Raw genomic sequence first — 20,079 nt, forward strand, 5'->3', positions numbered from 1 at the left:
AATTATTATGCACAAATTAATGTACAACCAAATAACAAACAATAAATAAATTCATAAATAAACAAACAAACGAATAATGAATAAGTGAATAAATAAACAAATAAAGAACAAACTAATAAATGAGTTAATAAATAAACGAACAAAGAAATAACTGAATACATGAATGAATGAACGAATGAAAAAACAAATAAACAAAAAAATAAATAAATATATAAATAAATAAATTATTGAATAAATAAATACATGAATAAATGAATAAATAAACAAGCAAAATAATCAAAACAAACAAACAATAAATGAATGAATGAATGAATGAATGAAAGAAAGAATGAAATAATCAAAACAAACAAATAAACAAACAAACAAACAAACAAACAAATACATAAATAAACAAATGAACAACTGGATGATTGAATGAATGAATGAATGAATGACATGACATGAAACAGACCACAAACTATCCTTAAGCATAAACAAAGGCTTTAGTATCGGGATCCAAAAGTTTGTTTTGAGTTCTTTTTGCATTTCTTCACCTGACAAAGGATTTTAACCCACACGAGCAGTGAACTGAACATACAAATGTCATCAGCTGCTTCGTTCCCCAGGATTGAAAGCCATGACCTCTGGAATGTTCTGACAGTCAAATGATGTGATGTTGTCAAATCGTGCAGTCAGATGTGTCACAGCGGCTCAAACTGTAAGCGCAGCTCAGTATTACATGCATACAGTGTGATTGAGACACTGTCAGTCAGAGCCTTTCATCGCACACGCAAAGGAAAAAGACAAAAGTTGTTGCGTTTGCTCGGTTTTTCATGTGCGGATGTGATGAAACTACATGTAACGAGCGCAGTGTTTACATTCAACAAACTCCATGTTTTAAACACTGCTGAAATATGAGCTAATTTTGATATAATTAACTATAATATATGTTTTTCAATGACCACCATATAAATTAATCAATTATTGAATGAAAAATAAATAATCATAAAAATATAATTTATTTTACAAGAAAGTATTACTTATAAAAATAAGTTATTAAAATAAATAAAATGATAAAATTTTCAAGATCTGTTATTATAAATTAAATTTACAAGTTCTGACAATTTTGAATTGTTTGCTTGTGGAACCCAGCACATTTGTACAATGTGCATTAGGATGCATTGATCAGACCGTCACACAGACTCAACATAAATAATATGTTTGTTTTTTTAAGATATGAGCGAGCATCAGTTTTAATAACGCAATCTCGCGGCAATTCCTAACTTTTTGATTTAGTGGCTAAATCATATGAATTTGTATGATCTAATTGGTACAATTAAGTATGATTTGCTCATCACCCAATGACGGTTGGGGTTGGTGCAGGGCCAGAGTGGGACTTTTTCAGCCAAGGAGTTTCAAGCCTTAGACCGGCCCACCTCAGTTCACAACTGACAATATTAAAATAAGGTCATTTCCAATTCAGTTTCTAATGACACTATCACGTCTTTTTCAAGGAAACAGCTGCTTTAGAACTTGAAATATCTGTCATAAATATGAGAAGATTAAATGATAGCTAAATCTCCAACACTACTCTTTAAAACATCACAATGTCCTTTTTGCAATATCTAAATATATATTCTGTGCAAAATTCTTTATGGATATCCAGTCCTTTGTAACGGTGGTCACACAAAAAAAAATGTAATAAAATATGTACACCTATATAAGTAACCCAAACAGTATTGTATGTCTTGACAAAAAAAAAAAAAAAAATATATATATATATATATATTTATATATATATATATATATATATATATATATATATATATATATATATATATATATATATATATATATATATATATATATTTATATATATATATATATATATATATATATATATATATATATATATTTATATATATATATATATATATATATATATATATATATATATATATATATATATATATATATATATATATATATATATATATATATATATATATATATTATTTAGGTGAGGTTCAATCTCGGATCAGCAGCGTTGTAACACAACATGCTGACCACTGGACCACAATGGCGCTGTTATGTTGGCACGTGTGGAATAAAAAATAAGCATTGTACTGGTACCTGCAAGACTCTTTTGCTTAAACTTTTTCTCCCCTTTTTAGATTTCTGATCAAGTTATGTCAGATTTATTAATGTAGTGAATCATCTTTCAATGTTGTGAATGAGATTTTCTTTGAGCAGGTGTAATAATCATTAATTTTAAATATTCTAATTGTTATATTCCCTAAGGTGCTGCTGTCATTATTAACCATGGTCAAATAAATAAATAAATAATTTTAAAAAGTGCGACTACTGAGAATGCAAGCAGCTGGAGACAAAAAACCGGACCGGCTCACCGGGAATTCTCCCAGTCTACCCGATTAGCCAATCCGGGTTAGAGGTGGGGTTAGGTGCCACGCCTCTTTTCACTTAACTGACCAAACGTAAAATACATTTCCTCGTGAGATCAGGGTGGTTTTACCTATGAGTATGCATACAAAATGCAGCTAAAAGTGCTACACGATGGTAATATTTTGATTAAGGCGTTTACATCAATAATGCGACTAAAATAGGAATACTCCACACGACTTTATTCCATTTGCTTTTATGATGATTATGACTTTAAGCATACCTGAAGTGCCATTCCATACCATGGTTATGAGCCATGGTTAATGTAAGAGGCTGTTGTTGGACGCGGCAGCCTCTGAACTCCGTAAAAAAACCTGTTTATGTGACACCCGCCGAAGCAACCGAATGACATGCGCATCTCCAAGGCTAGTCTGGGTTGCCAGGTGTGTGCGAAGCACTTGATTTGCTGTTTAAATCCAATCCTACCTCCAATCTTCAATGCTAAATTTACCCTCATGCTCGATCAACTCACGAGACAACTTTTCACCCTCAATGAGGTACACAGTGCTCAGCATAATTGAGTACAGCACATTTTGAAATTAATATTTTTTTCTGTATTTGGTGCATTTAAAGAGATTTATTAAACAGATATATTTATTAAAATAATATTTTAGTCACCAAACATATTTAGAAATTGAAGGATAATACAAATAAATTCAAGCTAAATATTGCAAAAATAAATTACAACCTTCAAAATATATAAAAAATTATTTTTTTTGATTTGGTTGATTTTTCTTCTTTATTAAATTTGTATTTAATATTTTTCTTATAATAACATATAAATGTGGCTGTACTAGTTTTTGGACCGTTACCGTAAGTTATTTTGTTAGATAAGCTCCAGATTTGGCTTCAGTACTGTCTAATCTAATGTATATGCACACATATAATATTATTTAGCTTAAAATTAATCATTTAAAAGAGAGATTTGTGAGGGGTGTACTTATATATGCTGAGCACCGTATATGAGTGAGCATCAGTTTTACCTATGAGTATGAGTATGCAGACGAGCAGGGCGATGAGTGCTCCAGGACTCAGCGCCGCAGACATGACGTAAGCCGTGGCGTTGCAGGACTGGATGGCGCCGTCACTGTCGCAACCGCACACGTGTATGGTGAGGGTCCCGGTGCTGCTGAGGGCCGGCGGGCCACTGTCCACCACCAGAATGGGCAGCAGGTACACGTTCTGCTCCTGACGGTTGAAGCCGGAGCGCTGGGTCCTGATGCCCGCCGTGTTGTCTACAGAGGAGATCAATATACAGTCAGCATTAATAAGTATAATACATTCCATAGGATGCTCTACAGCAGTGTTTCTTGGGAACATTTTCAGTGGGTCGCGGAGTGTGTGATCAAAAAAACAACAAAAGTTTAATATTTAACTTATTTTGCTTATATCGGACTTTTATTTTGAAATGCGGGTGCCGAAGCGTGCAAATGGGACTTTTAATTTGTCAGTAACCTGGGTTAAGCGCTTTTGGCGAACTGCAATGCAAAAACCGGTGCGTTTAAGGTCTGTTTTCTTTAAAAATCAGCGATCTCCACTGGCTGAGTGATATCCGATATAAAGTGGGCCTCAGATTGTACAAGAAGCACTGCATTAAATGACATTTTCCTCCGCCATGTCTTTATAATATGAGCATTTATTTTACCCCAGTATATTTAATGGAGCCTGCTGATTCTGAGGGGCGTGTGCGAGTAAACGGCTTGTTTTCTCGTTTTACGCTTTAGCAACTAAATGAATGTATTTTAATGACATTACAACATCGATGCTGTAAAAGGAACCATATAAAATGGGAAAAAAATTTCACCATAACAGGTCACCGGAAGTTTATCAGTATGGGAACACCACTAACGTTAGCTCCGCATATACCCTTTTGACATGTGAAATTCCAGCGCAAGTACGACCCCGAATATCTAAAGTGTGGATTTACATATTTTGACGACAAAAAGGCTTAAAACCTCGATGTGTCATATGTAGTGAGGTGCTTTCACGAGAGAAATGAAACCTAAATTAAAACGACATTTAGAAACCAAACATCCCAGTTGCAAGGAAAAACCCGTGGACTATTTTCTAAGACGACTCTAATAGCTGAGGGCATCTCAAAAGTGGCGAACATATTCATGTTCATAACAAGTACAAGTACATCTTACTGTGCTCACCATGTAGCAAAGGCCAAGAAAGCCCACACAAAAGCAGGACAGCAGATAACTGCTGATTATTATAAAATGGTTATGATTATTTTAATAATTTTACTACAGTTTGCTGTTTTCTTTTCAGTTCAACCAGATCAGTGTTAATGTTTTATAAACAGTTCAGTTTAGTTAATGGTAACTTAGCTTTTCCTTACACTAACCACTGTTTACAGTATTTGACATTTTTACTCTGTAATAGTTCTATAATTTGATACATTTTGTTAAATGACAGCAATAAAATATTGTTTATTTGTAAGTCTTGGTGATTTTCTCATAATTTATCTCACTAGTTGTGTATGTTAACAATTCAATACAAATGAATTATAATTCCTAAAATTTGGGTCGCGGCTTGATGAATGTGGGTCCCATGGCCAAACCAGTTGAGAACCCCTGCTCTACAGTAATACATTTGTTCATATAGCTGAAGTCAGATTTATTAGCCCTCTAGAATTATTAGCTCCCCTGTTTTAATCAATTAGAGAGATCACAATCATAAACATAATAGTTTTAATAACTCATTCCTGATAACTGATTCCTTTGATCTTATATTATTTCTTTTATGATGACAGTAAATAATATTGGACTAGATATTTTCAAGATGCTAGGATTCAGCTTAAAGTGACATTTAAAGGCTTAACTAGTTTAGGTTTTATCCACTTGTCAGCTAGACTGTGTTTTGCTTAGAGCTGCGGTCACACTAGAGTTTGTGTGTGCGAAATTCTGTCATATGGGGCTACGAAAAGGGGCGGGATTAAATACGATTATTGGACATTAAAAAAAGCGAGCGATTGCTCCGTGTTTTAAATTTCTGTCCAGAGAGGTCGTGTGTTGATCCTGGATTGGTCTCACGCAGTTAAGTGATGCAATTTCGCAGGTCACCAAGCTTGAACTTTGCACCGAAGCAACCTGTGAAACTTGACGCATGACCCATGCTTTTCCGATCTGACGCATTTGCGTACAAAATCGCATCACTTGACGGCGTGAGAACAATCGAGGATCAAAACATGAACTCTCTGGACAGAAATTTAAAACATTGCGCAATCGCTCGCTTTTTTTAATGTCTAATAATCTTGTTTAATCCCGCCCCTTTTCAAAGCGTCGCACGACAGAATATCGCATGCACAAACTCTAGTGTGACCGCAGCTTTAAGCTACGGTCACGCTAGTGTTTGTGTGTGCGAAATTCTGTCATACTGCGCTGCGAAAAGGGGCTTTGTGTCTGTACAACGACAAGGTTTGTTTGAGCTGCGGTCATCCATCGGTTATTATACTTCACAGTGTAATCTCTTGGCTGTGTATAAAACATGGCGGCCCTTTTGTTTTCATTCTGGCTTGTTGCGTAAGCTAATGACGTATCTCTGTAACCAATCAGCATTCAGCTGCACATGTAGCTCCACCTTTTGGTACCCTTTTTCGTGTTCGGTACCTTTTCCAAAGGGTGCCGATAAAGTAATACAGTACGGTTCGGTATGCCTTTTGACAGTGGAAACAGCCATAAAAGCAAACCGAACCGTACCGTACCACACAGTGGAAACGGGGGATAAAAGAACGTTGAAAACTTGTAACCACAAAGTTTTTCCTACTACGGAGGTTAATGTTTCATCTTTCTTCAAAATGCCTTTTTTTGTGTTCAACAGAAGAAGCAAACTCATAAAGGAGCCACTTAAGGTTGAGTAAGGGCCTACTCACACTATGGCATCCGTACCATGCCCAGGCCCGTTTCCCGGATCGTTTGAGAAGTGTGAGTGCGCTGAATCGGGCTCAAGCACGGTTCACTTGGCCGGCCCTGGCCCGGTTGGAAGAGGTGTGCCTGAGCGCGGATCACTTGGGCTTTGGCGCGGTACGCTTGTGTGTGAGTGCAAAACGTGCCAAAGCCCGAAACTGAAAGCGAGACGTGACTTTTAAGGGACTGTTTCATATGGATTTATTAATCATTCTTACTGTTCAGTGAACGCAAACTGCCGTAGTTTATTAAAGACGCAAACTCCTCACTGCACGTCAGCTGCGCGCCTTCAGCAGACCTCCTCATTCCTGCAGCACGAGGGCTTTCTGATTGTTTATGAGCGCCAAAAGTGGCGGATCTGTCCGGTAAAATATCTGACTGCGTGTCACCGCATCCCTAAGGACTGTTTGGCGAAATATTTGACTGCATGTCACTGCATAACAAACGACTGAAACGATATAACTAGAGAAATCTCCACTGTGCTACTGGGTGAGAGTGTATGGCAAGCCATTTTAGCATTTAAACCTTGTTCTGACTATCCATAAATAAATTTAGATATATCTCTAATTATATTTTGACTTGTCATAATTATAATCTGACTAGTCAGATTGGAGATATCTGAAAATATATTATGACTGACTAGTCATATTCCTCCATTGACTTCCATTGAAAAATATTTGCAGATATCTCTAAATGAGTTTTGACTAGTCACAATTGTAATTAGAGATATCTCTAAATGAATTTTGACTAGTCAAAAATTCAATTCAAGATATCCACAACTGTAATTCGACTATTAGTAAATTAATTAGAGATATCTTCAAATATATTTGTAAATATATCTAAATATGATGAATTAAAGATATCTCTAAATGTATTATGACTAGTAAAAACTCAGTTAGAGATATCTCTAATTACAATTGTTACTAGTCAAAGTTCATTTGGAGATATCTCTAATTACAATTGTGACTAGAGATATCTGCAAATATTTTTCAATGGAAGTCAATGGAGGAATATGACTAGTCATAATATATTTGCAGATATCTCCAATCTGATTTCGTACTACAATTGTAATTGCAGATATCTCTAATTGTCATTCTGAGTAGTGGAATTATAATTATGACTAGTCAAAATATAATTAGAGATATCTCTAAATATGTTTATGGAGACAGAACAAAGATTTAAATGCTAAAAAGGCTTGCCATAGAGAGCGCAGCAGCAGCGATGACGTAAGCGTGCCGAGGCCCGATATGGTGTAAGCGCGGGCCGTCGGGGGAGACGGGAGGGGGGACAAGCGTGCTTTGGCCCGGTTCGAGGCAACTGTACCTAGTGTGAGTACGGCCTAAATAGTGAATTAAACTTCATTTTACAGTGAACTATCTTTTAAAAGGTGAACACATTCATGCAGACACTTTTCTAGCATTTACTATCCTCTCCCCATATATGAAAATCCCTGACGCAGACACCAAAATCGGCACATCTCCATAATGTAAAGCTCCTCTGAAGCGTCCACAAGCTTTAGCATCAGCTGATGTATGAATGTGGCGAACTCTGACAAACAGCAAAATACTGTGAAAAACTACAGCAACAACTCAACTAATGGACTTGCATACAGGCACAGCAGCCATCCATCATGTAGGACATCCATCAGTGTCTGCGGCGGCTGATAAATCCAGCATCTTTCCAGAGAGCGGGAGTTTCTGCTGAGTAAAAGCCCTGTGACACCGAGACTGTAAATCAACTCTCTCCTTCTCATAAATACAGCTCACACCATCAGATCCATTCACCTCTTGGAAACATCAGCAGCAGAGGATTTCAACAAACCCATGTGAAGATCTGATATATGGACGTATACAGTACTGCGCAGAAGGTTAGAGGAAAGCAAACTCAGGCTCATTGGAGATATGTGCCCAGGGCTGGAGCTGTGATCGGGCAATAAAAGTTATGACCGTTAGGGTCCGAGCCGGACAGAAATTGGCCCGGGTCCTACAAGTAGATTTGATTGATAGCTTTTTGAAAGCCCGGTTTACAGCCTGACATTATTCAAATGTGCACATGCACACAGCTCTTTTGCCTTTTTTTCAAGATTGAGTCGTTTATACGTGTTTTACCATTATTTAATCATAACAAACGTATAGGCCACTTAGAAATTGGAACAAAGGAATAAAATAAGTCTTCTGTAACATCGTAACATCTCAGCACTATAAATTGGCCTAGGTACAGACACCAGGCCGTACTCACACTATGTACAGTTGCCTTGAACCGGGCCAAAGCATGCTTGATCCCCCTCCCGTCTCCCCCGACGGCCTGCACTCACACTACATTCGTGCCTAGGCACGCTTACGTCATCAACGCTGCGCTGTTCATTAAATGCTTTTGATCAGCACAATGGACATTTCTCAAGTTATATAATTTTATCATTGGTGGGCTGGTGTCCCTTTTGTCATTTGGGATGCGGTGACACGCTTTCAAATATTTCGCCGAACAGATCCGCCACTTCCTCGTGCTGCAGGAATGAGGAGGTCTGCTGAAGGCGTGCAGCTGTCGTGCAGTGAGGGGTTTGCGTCTTTAATAAACTACGACAGTTTGCGTTCACTGAACAATAAGAATGACTGAGTAATCAATATTAAACTGTCCCTTAAAAGTCACGTCTCACTTTCAGTTTCGGGCTTTGGCGCGTTTTGCACTCAAACAGAAGTGTACCGTGACAAAGCCCAAGTGAACCGCACACAGTGGTGTAGCGGATGGGCCCGCATGATTAGACCAATAATTGAAAATCCGGCAACCACAATAATCAAACTCTTGGGAACAACTGTGGTCGGAACCAAAGTTCACAGGTCTGTGTTCTCTGAACACCTCTCAAGTGGTGGACTACTTCATTCTGATTGATTGCCGAACCGTGTCATAGCTCATACCATAAAGTTGACTTGATAGCAACTCTCCTCAACGCTCACACCGGAGAAGACACGCCGCGCTGTTTCTTGCTGCCGGTTCTCATTGAAATGATTGACTTCTGCCTACTTTGACGCTCTCGCTGCTTTCGGTTTGCGATCGCTCCTCAGTTTGTGAAGGCCTACCCGCGTTGTCGCTCCACCCCGCCCCCCTTTCCCGCTCCTTAGTTTGTGACCGCTCCTCAGTTTGTGATCGCTCCTCCGTTTGTGAAGGCTTCCCCGCGTTGTCACTCCAACTCGGCCCCCTTTCCCGCTCCTTAGTTTGTGATCGCTTCTCAGTTTGTGAAGGCTTCCCCGCGTTGTCGCTCCACCCTGCACCCCTTTCCGCTCCTTAGTTTGTGATCGCTCCTCAGTTTGTGAAGGCTTCCCCGCGTTGTCCCTTCACCCCGCCTCCCTTCTCCGCTCCTCAATTTGTGATCCCCAACCCGCGTGTGTCCCCCCCCCCACTCACATCATCAGGGAGCCCTGTAAGTGATCCCTGGAGGAGGGCCTCTGCATTTTGCGCTACGCCACTGACCGCACACCTCTTCCAACCAGGCCAGGGCCGGCCAAGTAAACCTTGCATGAGCCCGATTCAGCGCACTCACACTTCTAAAACAATCAGGGAAACAGGCCTGGGCACAGTTCGGATAGTATAGTGTAAAGTACTCCCTTAGCCTTTAATTTAGCCAACAAACCAATAAAATTAAGTAGGGATGCATGATATATTGGCAGCCATATCAATATTGCGTAGGCGCAACTTGTTCAGACTTGTCTAGTGGACTATAATAGTGCTTTCCTCACACTGTTTATTCCTTCAAAGTCCGTCCAGGCATGTCCCACTGGGAGAAGGCCTCGGGGAGGACCTAGGACATGCTGGGGGGACTATGGCTGCATCTGAAATCGCATACTTCCATACTATATAGTACACGAAAAACAGTATGCAAGACGAGTGGTATGTCCGAATTAATAAATTTTGAAAATCAGTATGCGAGAAGTACCCGGATGACCTACTACTTCCGGCGAGATTCTAAAGTGTGCATCCCATGCATGCTGCGCTATCCCATGATGCCCCACAAGAGAATTCATGAATGAGAGTAAAGTGCCGCAACTCACGTGGTTATATCAAAATGGCGTAGTAGTACGTCCGAGTTCCATTCATACTGCTCACATTCATACTGTATAGACCTTTTTCATGGCTGCTGCATGGAGGGCACCATAGCGACCAGCGTCTTCCGGTAGAATGCTAAAAACTTCAGTTTACAGCGTTTACAACTGGTAATTTGTGCTCCGAAAATGGGTTTCAATAACGTTTTTAATGGATAACAGAGTGTTATTGTGACACACAACTTAGAAATGTGTCTGTTAAAGCCGTTATAATCTGTCACATGTGGTTCAAACGCTTCAGAAATACGAGAAAAACGTTCTCCTAGTTCACGTGTCTGCCGTCAGAAATAGTGTGTTTGTGCTAACAGCCTGTCAGCTGTTAGCTCAGCGGCTCTTTAACACACACACACACACACACACACACACACACGGAGAGAGCGAGAGAGAAAGAGAGAGAGAGAGAGAGAGAGAGAGAGAGAGAGAGAGAGCAAACCAGAGTACTGGCATGAAACTTAACAGGTATGAAAGTCGTGCAATTTACAAAAATGAGCAATAAAAGTCTGTTATTGATCCTCTGCTGCTAATTTGCTGTTCATTCTAATCGCGAGCCGTTTGTGTTTTATTTCGTGTGTTGTTTTCACCACGGTTTGTGTTTTTCTGTCATTTCGAAATGACACTAGCCTATATTTTCCCTTTGTCACCGTTATTAAATCAGTGTCAGTGGCACAGTACAGGCTACGTGTGTGTGTCAAACATTTTGGTGAACTACATTTGTTTGGGCTGGTTATATATTTGAAATAAAGAGAAAATGTTGACTTTAGCGATGACGAGGCTTCATTTAAACGGCAGAAGATGCCGTCTGACAACGAGGGGGAAACGCCTCACAGCAGCTGTTTTCCATCTATTAGATCGCATTTCTTAAATGATCAGTCCAGGAGATGCTGCTGATGGACAACAGTATTAGTTCAAAGAGGATAAAAGCAGGTAAAATAGATTAAAACTAGCGTTTCAAAGCTGTCCAAATGTGACTGTTTACACGCATCAGCTGCCGACCGGAAGTTCTTCGCATTCTCCTTGCGCATACACGCAAAGCATAATGGGTAATTTTGCGTTCCAAGAAAAAGGTCTATAGAACGTACTTTTCTAACGGCTAAGTAGTACATTTAAATTTAAATGCAGTACCTACTGAGTAGTAAGTGATTTCGGACGCAGCCTATGTCTTTCGGCTGGCTTGGGAATGTGTTGGGATAACCTGGAGGAGCTGGAGGAGGTGTCTGGGGATAGGGAAGTCTGGGGTTCTCTCCTAAGACTGCTGCCCCCACGACCCGGCCCAGGACAAGTGGTTGAAAAATAACGAATGAATTATTATTATTTAAGATTAGATATCAGAGAAAGGGCTGACCCCCATACATCTTGTTTTGATGTCCTTTAGGGGGATCAAGCGTTAATTAGGGTGGTCTTCTCACACACATCTGGCTTGTCCTACATGTATTAGCTTGCTATCTATCATAGCTTGCTATGTGCTGGCTGCTATAGCCAAAACTTTGGTCACTCATGGCAATGCCAAACGTTTGTTTCAATGGAGGCAGCAGCAAAAATCTTGGGCTGTGGACCATGTGAAACATGTATTGTTTTCTGTTCAGTCCCAATTCACTGTCTTTCCCACATCCAGGAGAGTTACGGTGTGGAGAAGCCCCCAGCCACCCAAGATGGTTGGATACCATTGAGTGCTTTTGAATAGTCCGATATAGCCTTTGCATAGTACGGAGTGCAAGATCTGTGACTGGTCAGCTTGTAGTTAGTTGGCGGTTCATTCCGCTGTGGCGACTTCTAATAAGTAAGCTGAAGGAAAATGAATGAATGAATAAATTAATAAATAAAGACCTTTTCCAAACTTTAATATGTTTCAAATATAAAGGTGTTATTCAATATGAACTCTCTGCATATACTAATATTTCATATATTTACATACTGTTAGTGCCGTTTGCTCCGAATAAGCTCAACTAAACCCTCAATCCGATTGGCCAATGTATTGAAATGCAATGGTGACACAGTCATTGATTGGTCGGGTCAAATCCATCAACCAATCATTTATGAAAGAGCACAGAAAATGACCTTTCAGTATTAATCTAGTTGGGCAGAAAACAGCTAAATGACAAAACGAGGACACCATTGATTGAGTTCAGCACCTCCTATCAGCGCTCAGATTAACTCCGTAATTGATTTGGAGTCATCAAAAGCTGTGAATCAAATTTAGTGCTCGCTTTTAGAGAGGTTTCTGCAATTTTCGACCGATGGATTAGGGTGACCTTTACTGTCGCTGGATGAAGATTTTTGAAAAAGTGATTCAAACTCAACTGATGAATCACTGAGAACATGTTCAACTGAGTCACTGGAAAGAACTTGAGTCAAAACAATGATTCACTTACAATTCGGACATTAATCTAATCTAATCTAATCTAATCTAATCTAATCTAATCTAATCTAATCTAATCTAATCTAATCTAATCTAATATGAAAAATGATGCACATCCAAGCCAAAATAGGCATGAATGTCAGTGAATAAGAATGCAAAATCTTACTCTTGCAATATAGTTTTAAATGTAGAAATGTACATGTACTGTATATTGTTTAATTTTCACTATATTTCCTTCTATTATTTAATGAACATTGGCAATGCTTTATATAATACAAATTGATAATAATAACAATAATAATAATAATAATAATAATAATAATAATAATAATAATAATAATAATAATAATCAATAACAATTATAAATCCATATTATTTAAATAGTATATGCCAATATCACAAAATTAATAACACAAGATGATAATAATAATAATAATAATAATAATAATAATAATAATAATAATAATAATAATAATAAACAATAACAACAATAAATCCATATTATTTAAATAGTATATGACAACAACACAAAATTAATAACAAGATGATAATAATAATAATAATAATAATAAACAATAACAACAATAAATCCATATTTTTAAATATTACACTGTCCCATCAGTACAAAATATATTAACATAAATAATAATAATAATAATAACAACAATAATAATAATAATAATAATAATAATAATAAGTAGAGGAAGAAGAAGATGAAGGCAAAGAAAAAAATAGAATACATTGATATTATTTAAATATTATACCATCCCAGCATTACAAAATAAATAACAAAATAAATTAATAATAACATTAATAATAATAATAATAATAATAATAATAATAAACACTAACAACAATTAATCTATATTATTTACATATTAAACTATCCCATCATTACAAAAAATAAAATAAATTTTAATTAAATTAAAATATTAACAACAATAACTCATTCATTATTAATCATTCATTCATTCATTTCCAGAGATGGGTTGCGGCTGGAAGGGCATCCGCTGCGTAAAATCTTGTTAGATAAGTTGGCGGTTCATTCCGCTGTGGTGACCCCGGTTTAATAAAGGGACTAAGCCGACAAGAAAATGAATGAATGAATAAATAATATTAATAATAATAATAATAATAATAATAATAAGAAGAAGAAGAAGAAGAAGAAGAAGAAGAAGAAGAAGAGGAAGAAATAATAACGACAATAAATCTATATAATATAAATATACTAACCTTTCACTACAACAAATATTAACATAATAATAATAATAATAATAATAATAATAATAATAATAATAATAATAATAATAATAATAATAATAATAAACATTTATTATTTTTATTAAACACACTTTCATACATGAACAAATCAAATAAGATGATTTGGAATTCCACAGCAAACCATAGTGTTGATAATGAGCACGGTCAACATTTTGCTTTATGTTTAGTACCTTCATGTTCATTAATTCTTCACATCAGTGTGCATTTAAGCAGAACTGACTTCACACATGAACCAAACATCACATTCACAGGACCATCCGGCTGACCCCAGAACAGCCAACAACAAAATAAAACCACAACTAATTCCAAAAAACCTTCCCAAAACAAAGAGAGAAACACAGAAACATGCTTGGTTTTGACTAAAAGCGCGCCAAGAGACGACTGGGGAGAAAACGGACACTGAAAATGTTTGTGGCACAAGATAAAAATAAAGAGAGACGAATCAAACGCTGTGATATTGACTGACTCCAAACGAGCTGTTCAACAGGAGAAGCCAAAAAGATGTTTGTATGCAGTCGTCAATCAAATCCCAAACATGCCAAAAAAAAATACAGCTTTCTGGAAAAACTCAGAGCCCAAAAGTAAGAGATGAATTTAATATTACGGCAAAAGGACGAACGAATCAATAAGCGAGGAGTTAAAAAAGTTAGACGTCCTAAAAACAGCATTTGTCCTTGTGTGCCGGATCACAGAGGGAGAAAGTAACGCAAAACAACACAAAACAATGACAGATCCAGTCTGACAGCTTGACAAATGTGTCCATGAAAACAGCAGTACGGGGGATTGGAGACGTGGGAGGGTACAAAGTGTGCTCTTCTGAGTGTGCTTGAGAGGGAATAACAGGGGAAACCTGTGTAGGCGTCGCTTTAACAGAGTTTCTGGTTCAATCGCGCACACACACACAAAAAACGTCAAGCTCAAGTCCAGGTCATATTTCATCCTGACATCAAATCAGAAAAAGAACAAGACGCATTTAGCAAAAATAAAAATGAAGCCTGATTTATGGTGGCTAAATGATTTCTGGAAGAGCACTGGCAGTTATAAGTGAACTTCGAAAATAATGGAATAAGTTTCAAACATTGCACCGTCTACTATTGGTTAGATGCTTGGGGAGTGAAGGAATATTAGGAACAAAGATTTAATCAATATGTAAATAAAATAAATTATTTGACCAAAATTACCATCACAGTAATAAAAAAAAATTGAAATAAAATAAAATAAAAGTAAATACAAATAAAATTAAATACAACTAAATGCAAATAAATAAAATAAAATAGAATATAATAGAATAAAAATAAAATAAAATTTAATTAAATTAAACTAAATACAAAAAAAATAAAATAAAATAAAATAGAACAAAAAATTAAATAAAAATCAAATTAAATTAAACTAAATACAAATAAAAATAATATAGAATAGAATAAAAATAAATGAAATAAAAATATGAAATAAAAATTAAATTAAATTATATTAAAGTAAATACAAATAAATAAAATAAAACAGAATAGAAAAATTAAATAAAAATGAAGTAAAATTTTAAAATAAGAAATAAAAATAAAATAAAAAAAATTAAATTAAATTAAATTTAATTTAATTATACATACATACATACATACATACATACATACATATACATATACACACACACACACACACACACACACACACACACACACACACACACACACACACACACACACACACACACACACACACACACACACACACACACACACACACACACACACACACACATATATATATATATATATATATATATATATATATATATATATATACATAGTGTGCATGTTCGTCAATGACAATGTCAATTTTATTTATATAGCACTATTAAAGTTGACCAATGTGCAGCACAATACACATCAAAACAAAGAAAAATATAAAATTATAAAATTATAGTTAAAACAGACAAAGTCAAAGAGGTAAGTTCATGTATACTGTCACCTGTATTTACTATTTGTGTATGTTTGTGTGCTTGATATGCTGTGTGTTTATAAGTGTGTTTACATATTTGTGTTTGTATGTGTGTGTGTGTGTGTGTATGTGTGTATGTGTGTGTTCATGTTTGTGCACAAGGCCTCGTGTGTTTATGTAATTGTTTACAAAATGTGTGTGCATGTGTGTGAGTGGACTGTCCCCTGTTTGTATGCGAGTTTGTGTATTTGTGTGTGCTGCATGTATCTACGTGTGTGTGTGTGTGTGTGTGTGTGTGAGAAAGAGTAAATGTTTGTGTGTATGGTATTTCTGTGTGCTTATGAGTGTGTTTATGTATTTACACATGTGCTTGTGTGTGTGTGGGCTGTCTCCTCTGTTTGTGCGTGTGTGTGTGTGTGTGTGTCCCTGAACTGCCCTCACGTGCTCCTCTGACATTTCTTCTGCTCTCCACATCTGACATTTCCATCCTGTCAGATCAGTCTGGATTTGCCCAGGCGTCACATCAACTTACACACATCTCTAAAGAGCCGGGCAATAACACACGCCGGCTCAGCCAACAAATATAAGCCAAACACACATGAAAAATATACACTCTACATCTACCCATGAGGACATGTCTGAGAATGAGCAGACGGATTCACCACAGTAAATCCAGAGTGCTGTAACGCCTCGATTAATGCAGCTTATACTATTCATTTTAAATTATCCTATTTCCTTTTAAATTTATTGTTATATTCATTCATTTTCCTTCGGCTTGTTTCCTTATTTATCAGGGGTCGCCACAGCGGAACGAACCGCCAACTATTCTGGCATACGTTTTACGTAGCGGGTGCCCTTCAAGCTGCAACCCATTCTTGGGAAACATCCATACACACACACACACACACACACACACACACACACACACACACACACACACACACACACACACAATCATACACTACAGCCAATCCACCTTATGTTTTATGCAGCAGATGCCCTTCCAGCTGCAACCAAATACTGAGAAACACCCATACACACTCATTCACACACACACTCCTACACTATGGCCAATTTAGTTAATCCAATACCCCTATAGCGCATATGTTTGGACTGTGGGGGAAACCGGAGCACCCGGAGGAAACCCATGCCAACACAGGGAGAACATGCAAACTCCACACAGAAATGCCAACTGACCCAACCGGGACTCGAACCAGCGACTTTCTTCCTATGAGAAAAAATTACAAAACATTAAATAAAAATCAAATTAAATTAAATTAAACTAAATACAATTATATATATATATATATATATATATATATATATATATATATATATATATATATATATATATATATATATATATATATATATATATATATATATAGAATATAAAATAAAAATAAATGAAATAAAAATATAAAATATACATTTTTACAAAAATATATATAAAATATGAGGCGACAGTGCTATTCACTGTCACTGTGCCGCAACCTAAAATCAACCAAATATAAACGTCTAATAATGTTACAGCTATAGATGTTATGTGGACGTTACCACTATGACGTCTATCAAACATGGGATTTTGGTTGCCATACCTGACAAATAAATGGCAGTATTTGACGTCAGTATAATGTTGGTTTAGGATGTTGCCTCAATGTTAAATTTTGGTCACTTTCCAACACAACCTAAAACAACCAATTATCAACATCATTTAACGTCATTATTGGACATCAAAATTGTGTGTTGATGTCTAAATTTAACCTAATATTAACGTTTTATGACGTTGTGTGTCTGCTGGGTAGCAAATTGATATTAATAATTCTAGTGTGTGCCTTGTGCCTTTCTTTTTTTTATTTTGTATTCCTTTTATTTTGACAAACCTTTCTTTAATTTTAGTTTTGCATGCTATCTTGAATATTCAATAGTTTTTAAATAATAGTAATTATTAATTACTAATTAATTAATTATAAAGTAATTAATTAATAATAATTTAATAGTAAAATTAATAATAAAGTAATAATTAATTAAAATTAATAATAAAGTGATTAATTGTATGAATCCAGCGCCGATCTCTGCACAAGAAGTTTGGTTTCTCTTGAGATTTTTTGTCTTCACTTTCGTCAATTGGTGAAGTTTGTTCCTTGCTGCTGTCGTCACTGGCTTGCTTGGTTTGATACTAGTGGAGCTGCACATTGATGGATTTGCTCTTCAGCGTTTGGACTTTCAGCAGTGAAATTAAACTGAACTGAACTGAACTTTAACTCTGAAAACACTGACTAACACAGTCTCGATCCACTAGAACTTCTGTGTTAAACTGCTTTGACACAATCTACATTGTAAAAGTGCTACAGAAATAAACATGAATTTAATTTATTTTAATATGTGTAATGTATTGTATATACATACATATATATTTTTCCTAACTTGGATTTTTTGTCTAATTCTAGAATCAGATAACATTATCTGGACAAGTTAAAATATTATCTTGTTTTAAGAAATGAAAAGAGTTTTCCTTAATCTGCCAATGGGGTAAACAAAATAACATTACGCCAAAATGAAAAACAAGATGGGTGAGGAAGTGGCGTAGTAGGTAGTGCTGTCACCTCACAGCAAGAAGGTCGCTGGGTCGCTGGTTTGAACCTCGGCTCAGTTGGCGTTTCTGTGTGGAGTTTGCATGTTCTCCCTGCCTTTGCGTGGGTTTCATCAGGGTGCTCTGGTTTCCCCCACAGTCCAAAGACATGCAGTACAGGTGAATTGGGTAGGCTAAATTGTCTGTAGCATGTGGATGTTTCCCAGAGATGGGTTGCGGCTGGAAGGGCATCCGCTGCGTAAAAATTTGCTGGATAAGTTGGCGGTTCATTCCGCTGTGGCGACCCCGGATTAATAAAGGGACTAAGCCGACAAGAAAATGAATGAAAAACAAGACTATTTTTCTTCTCCATTGGCTGATTATTTAGCTTGTTTTAAATAAATACTACCTTAATTTTGGCCTATTATTTCAGAAAACAAGACAAAACCTTTTGTTTATTTAAGAATTTTATTCTGATATTTGGACTAGAAACAAGACAAAACGTGTAAGTACGAAAAAATTTTTGCAGTAAATTTATTTAAAGCTAAATCTGGCTTAAAATGTATCCAAATATATCAAACACATTTATTTTTACATGTTTGCTCCTTTATTTGAGCATGCAAAATTATTTGTCTATTTTTGTAATGTCACATATGACATTATTAGCCTTTTAAATGCATTAAATAATAATGAAAGCCATAAAACAACCTAATTGTGTGGGTCTTCAAATAATCATCCTTTAATAAAATCAAAAGTGTACACCAGAATTCCCAGTGCGCGACAGCAAACTCATGCATATGAATTGGACAGAAATATTAAATACCCCTCATCCTGTGTTTCCCAACACAAACAGCAGATGCTGCGACAGAAGGTGATGTCATAAAAGTGACAACGCGGCCCACCTCTCGGGAGCGTTCATGAAACATCGCATTTGTCAAGTCAGACTTAAACTAAAAGGCAAGTTTTGCTCCTTTTTTCAGCTCAGACTGGTCTTTTCAGAGTCAGATAAACCGGCTTGTGAGTTTCTGACACCGGTGCAGGTCAGAGAGTCCAGTCCAGGGACAGAATAACATTGAAAAAACCACCTGGAGGAATTAAAAGCACCTGATGACTGAACAGAAAGAAGAAGATAAAGCGTCCACTAGGGCAGAGGTTCTCAAAGTGGGGGTCGGGACCCCCCGAGGGGTCGCGGGACAATGAAGGGGGGTCGCCTGGTGATTTTCAAAAATCAATAAATTTTTATGAAACCTTAAGACTTACTGTATTTTATCAATAACCTACTGAAGAGAAAAAAATAGTCGTTTATAGTTACTATAAACTATATAGTTACTATAGTAGCTTATAGTTACTAGTTCTATTGGATTGCGACTTCTCGGGTAATTACATTATACTAAAGAAACATCAATACTGTCAGATGCAGCAGATTTTGTAACAGTAGGTTAAACTTTCTAGCCCATTTACAACACTGACATACATTAAAAAAAACAAAGA

General features: G+C 36.5%; 1 protein-coding gene across 3 annotated transcripts in view; it reads right to left on the bottom strand.

Annotated features, from left to right (window-relative positions):
- The window catches only part of cdh22 (cadherin 22), a 499,150-nt gene that overhangs the window by 52,688 nt on the left and 426,383 nt on the right, over positions 1 to 20,079 (bottom strand). For all 3 annotated transcript variants that reach the window (XM_073954734.1, XM_073954733.1, XM_073954732.1), the window contains one exon: positions 3,423 to 3,674. In XM_073954734.1, coding sequence (XP_073810835.1) covers positions 3,423 to 3,674 — 252 coding nt within the window. The remainder of the gene's footprint in view (positions 1 to 3,422; positions 3,675 to 20,079) is intronic.

This window comes from Danio rerio, chromosome 6 (assembly GCF_049306965.1).
Source record: "Danio rerio strain Tuebingen ecotype United States chromosome 6, GRCz12tu, whole genome shotgun sequence".
Lineage (NCBI taxonomy): Eukaryota > Metazoa > Chordata > Actinopteri > Cypriniformes > Danionidae > Danio > Danio rerio.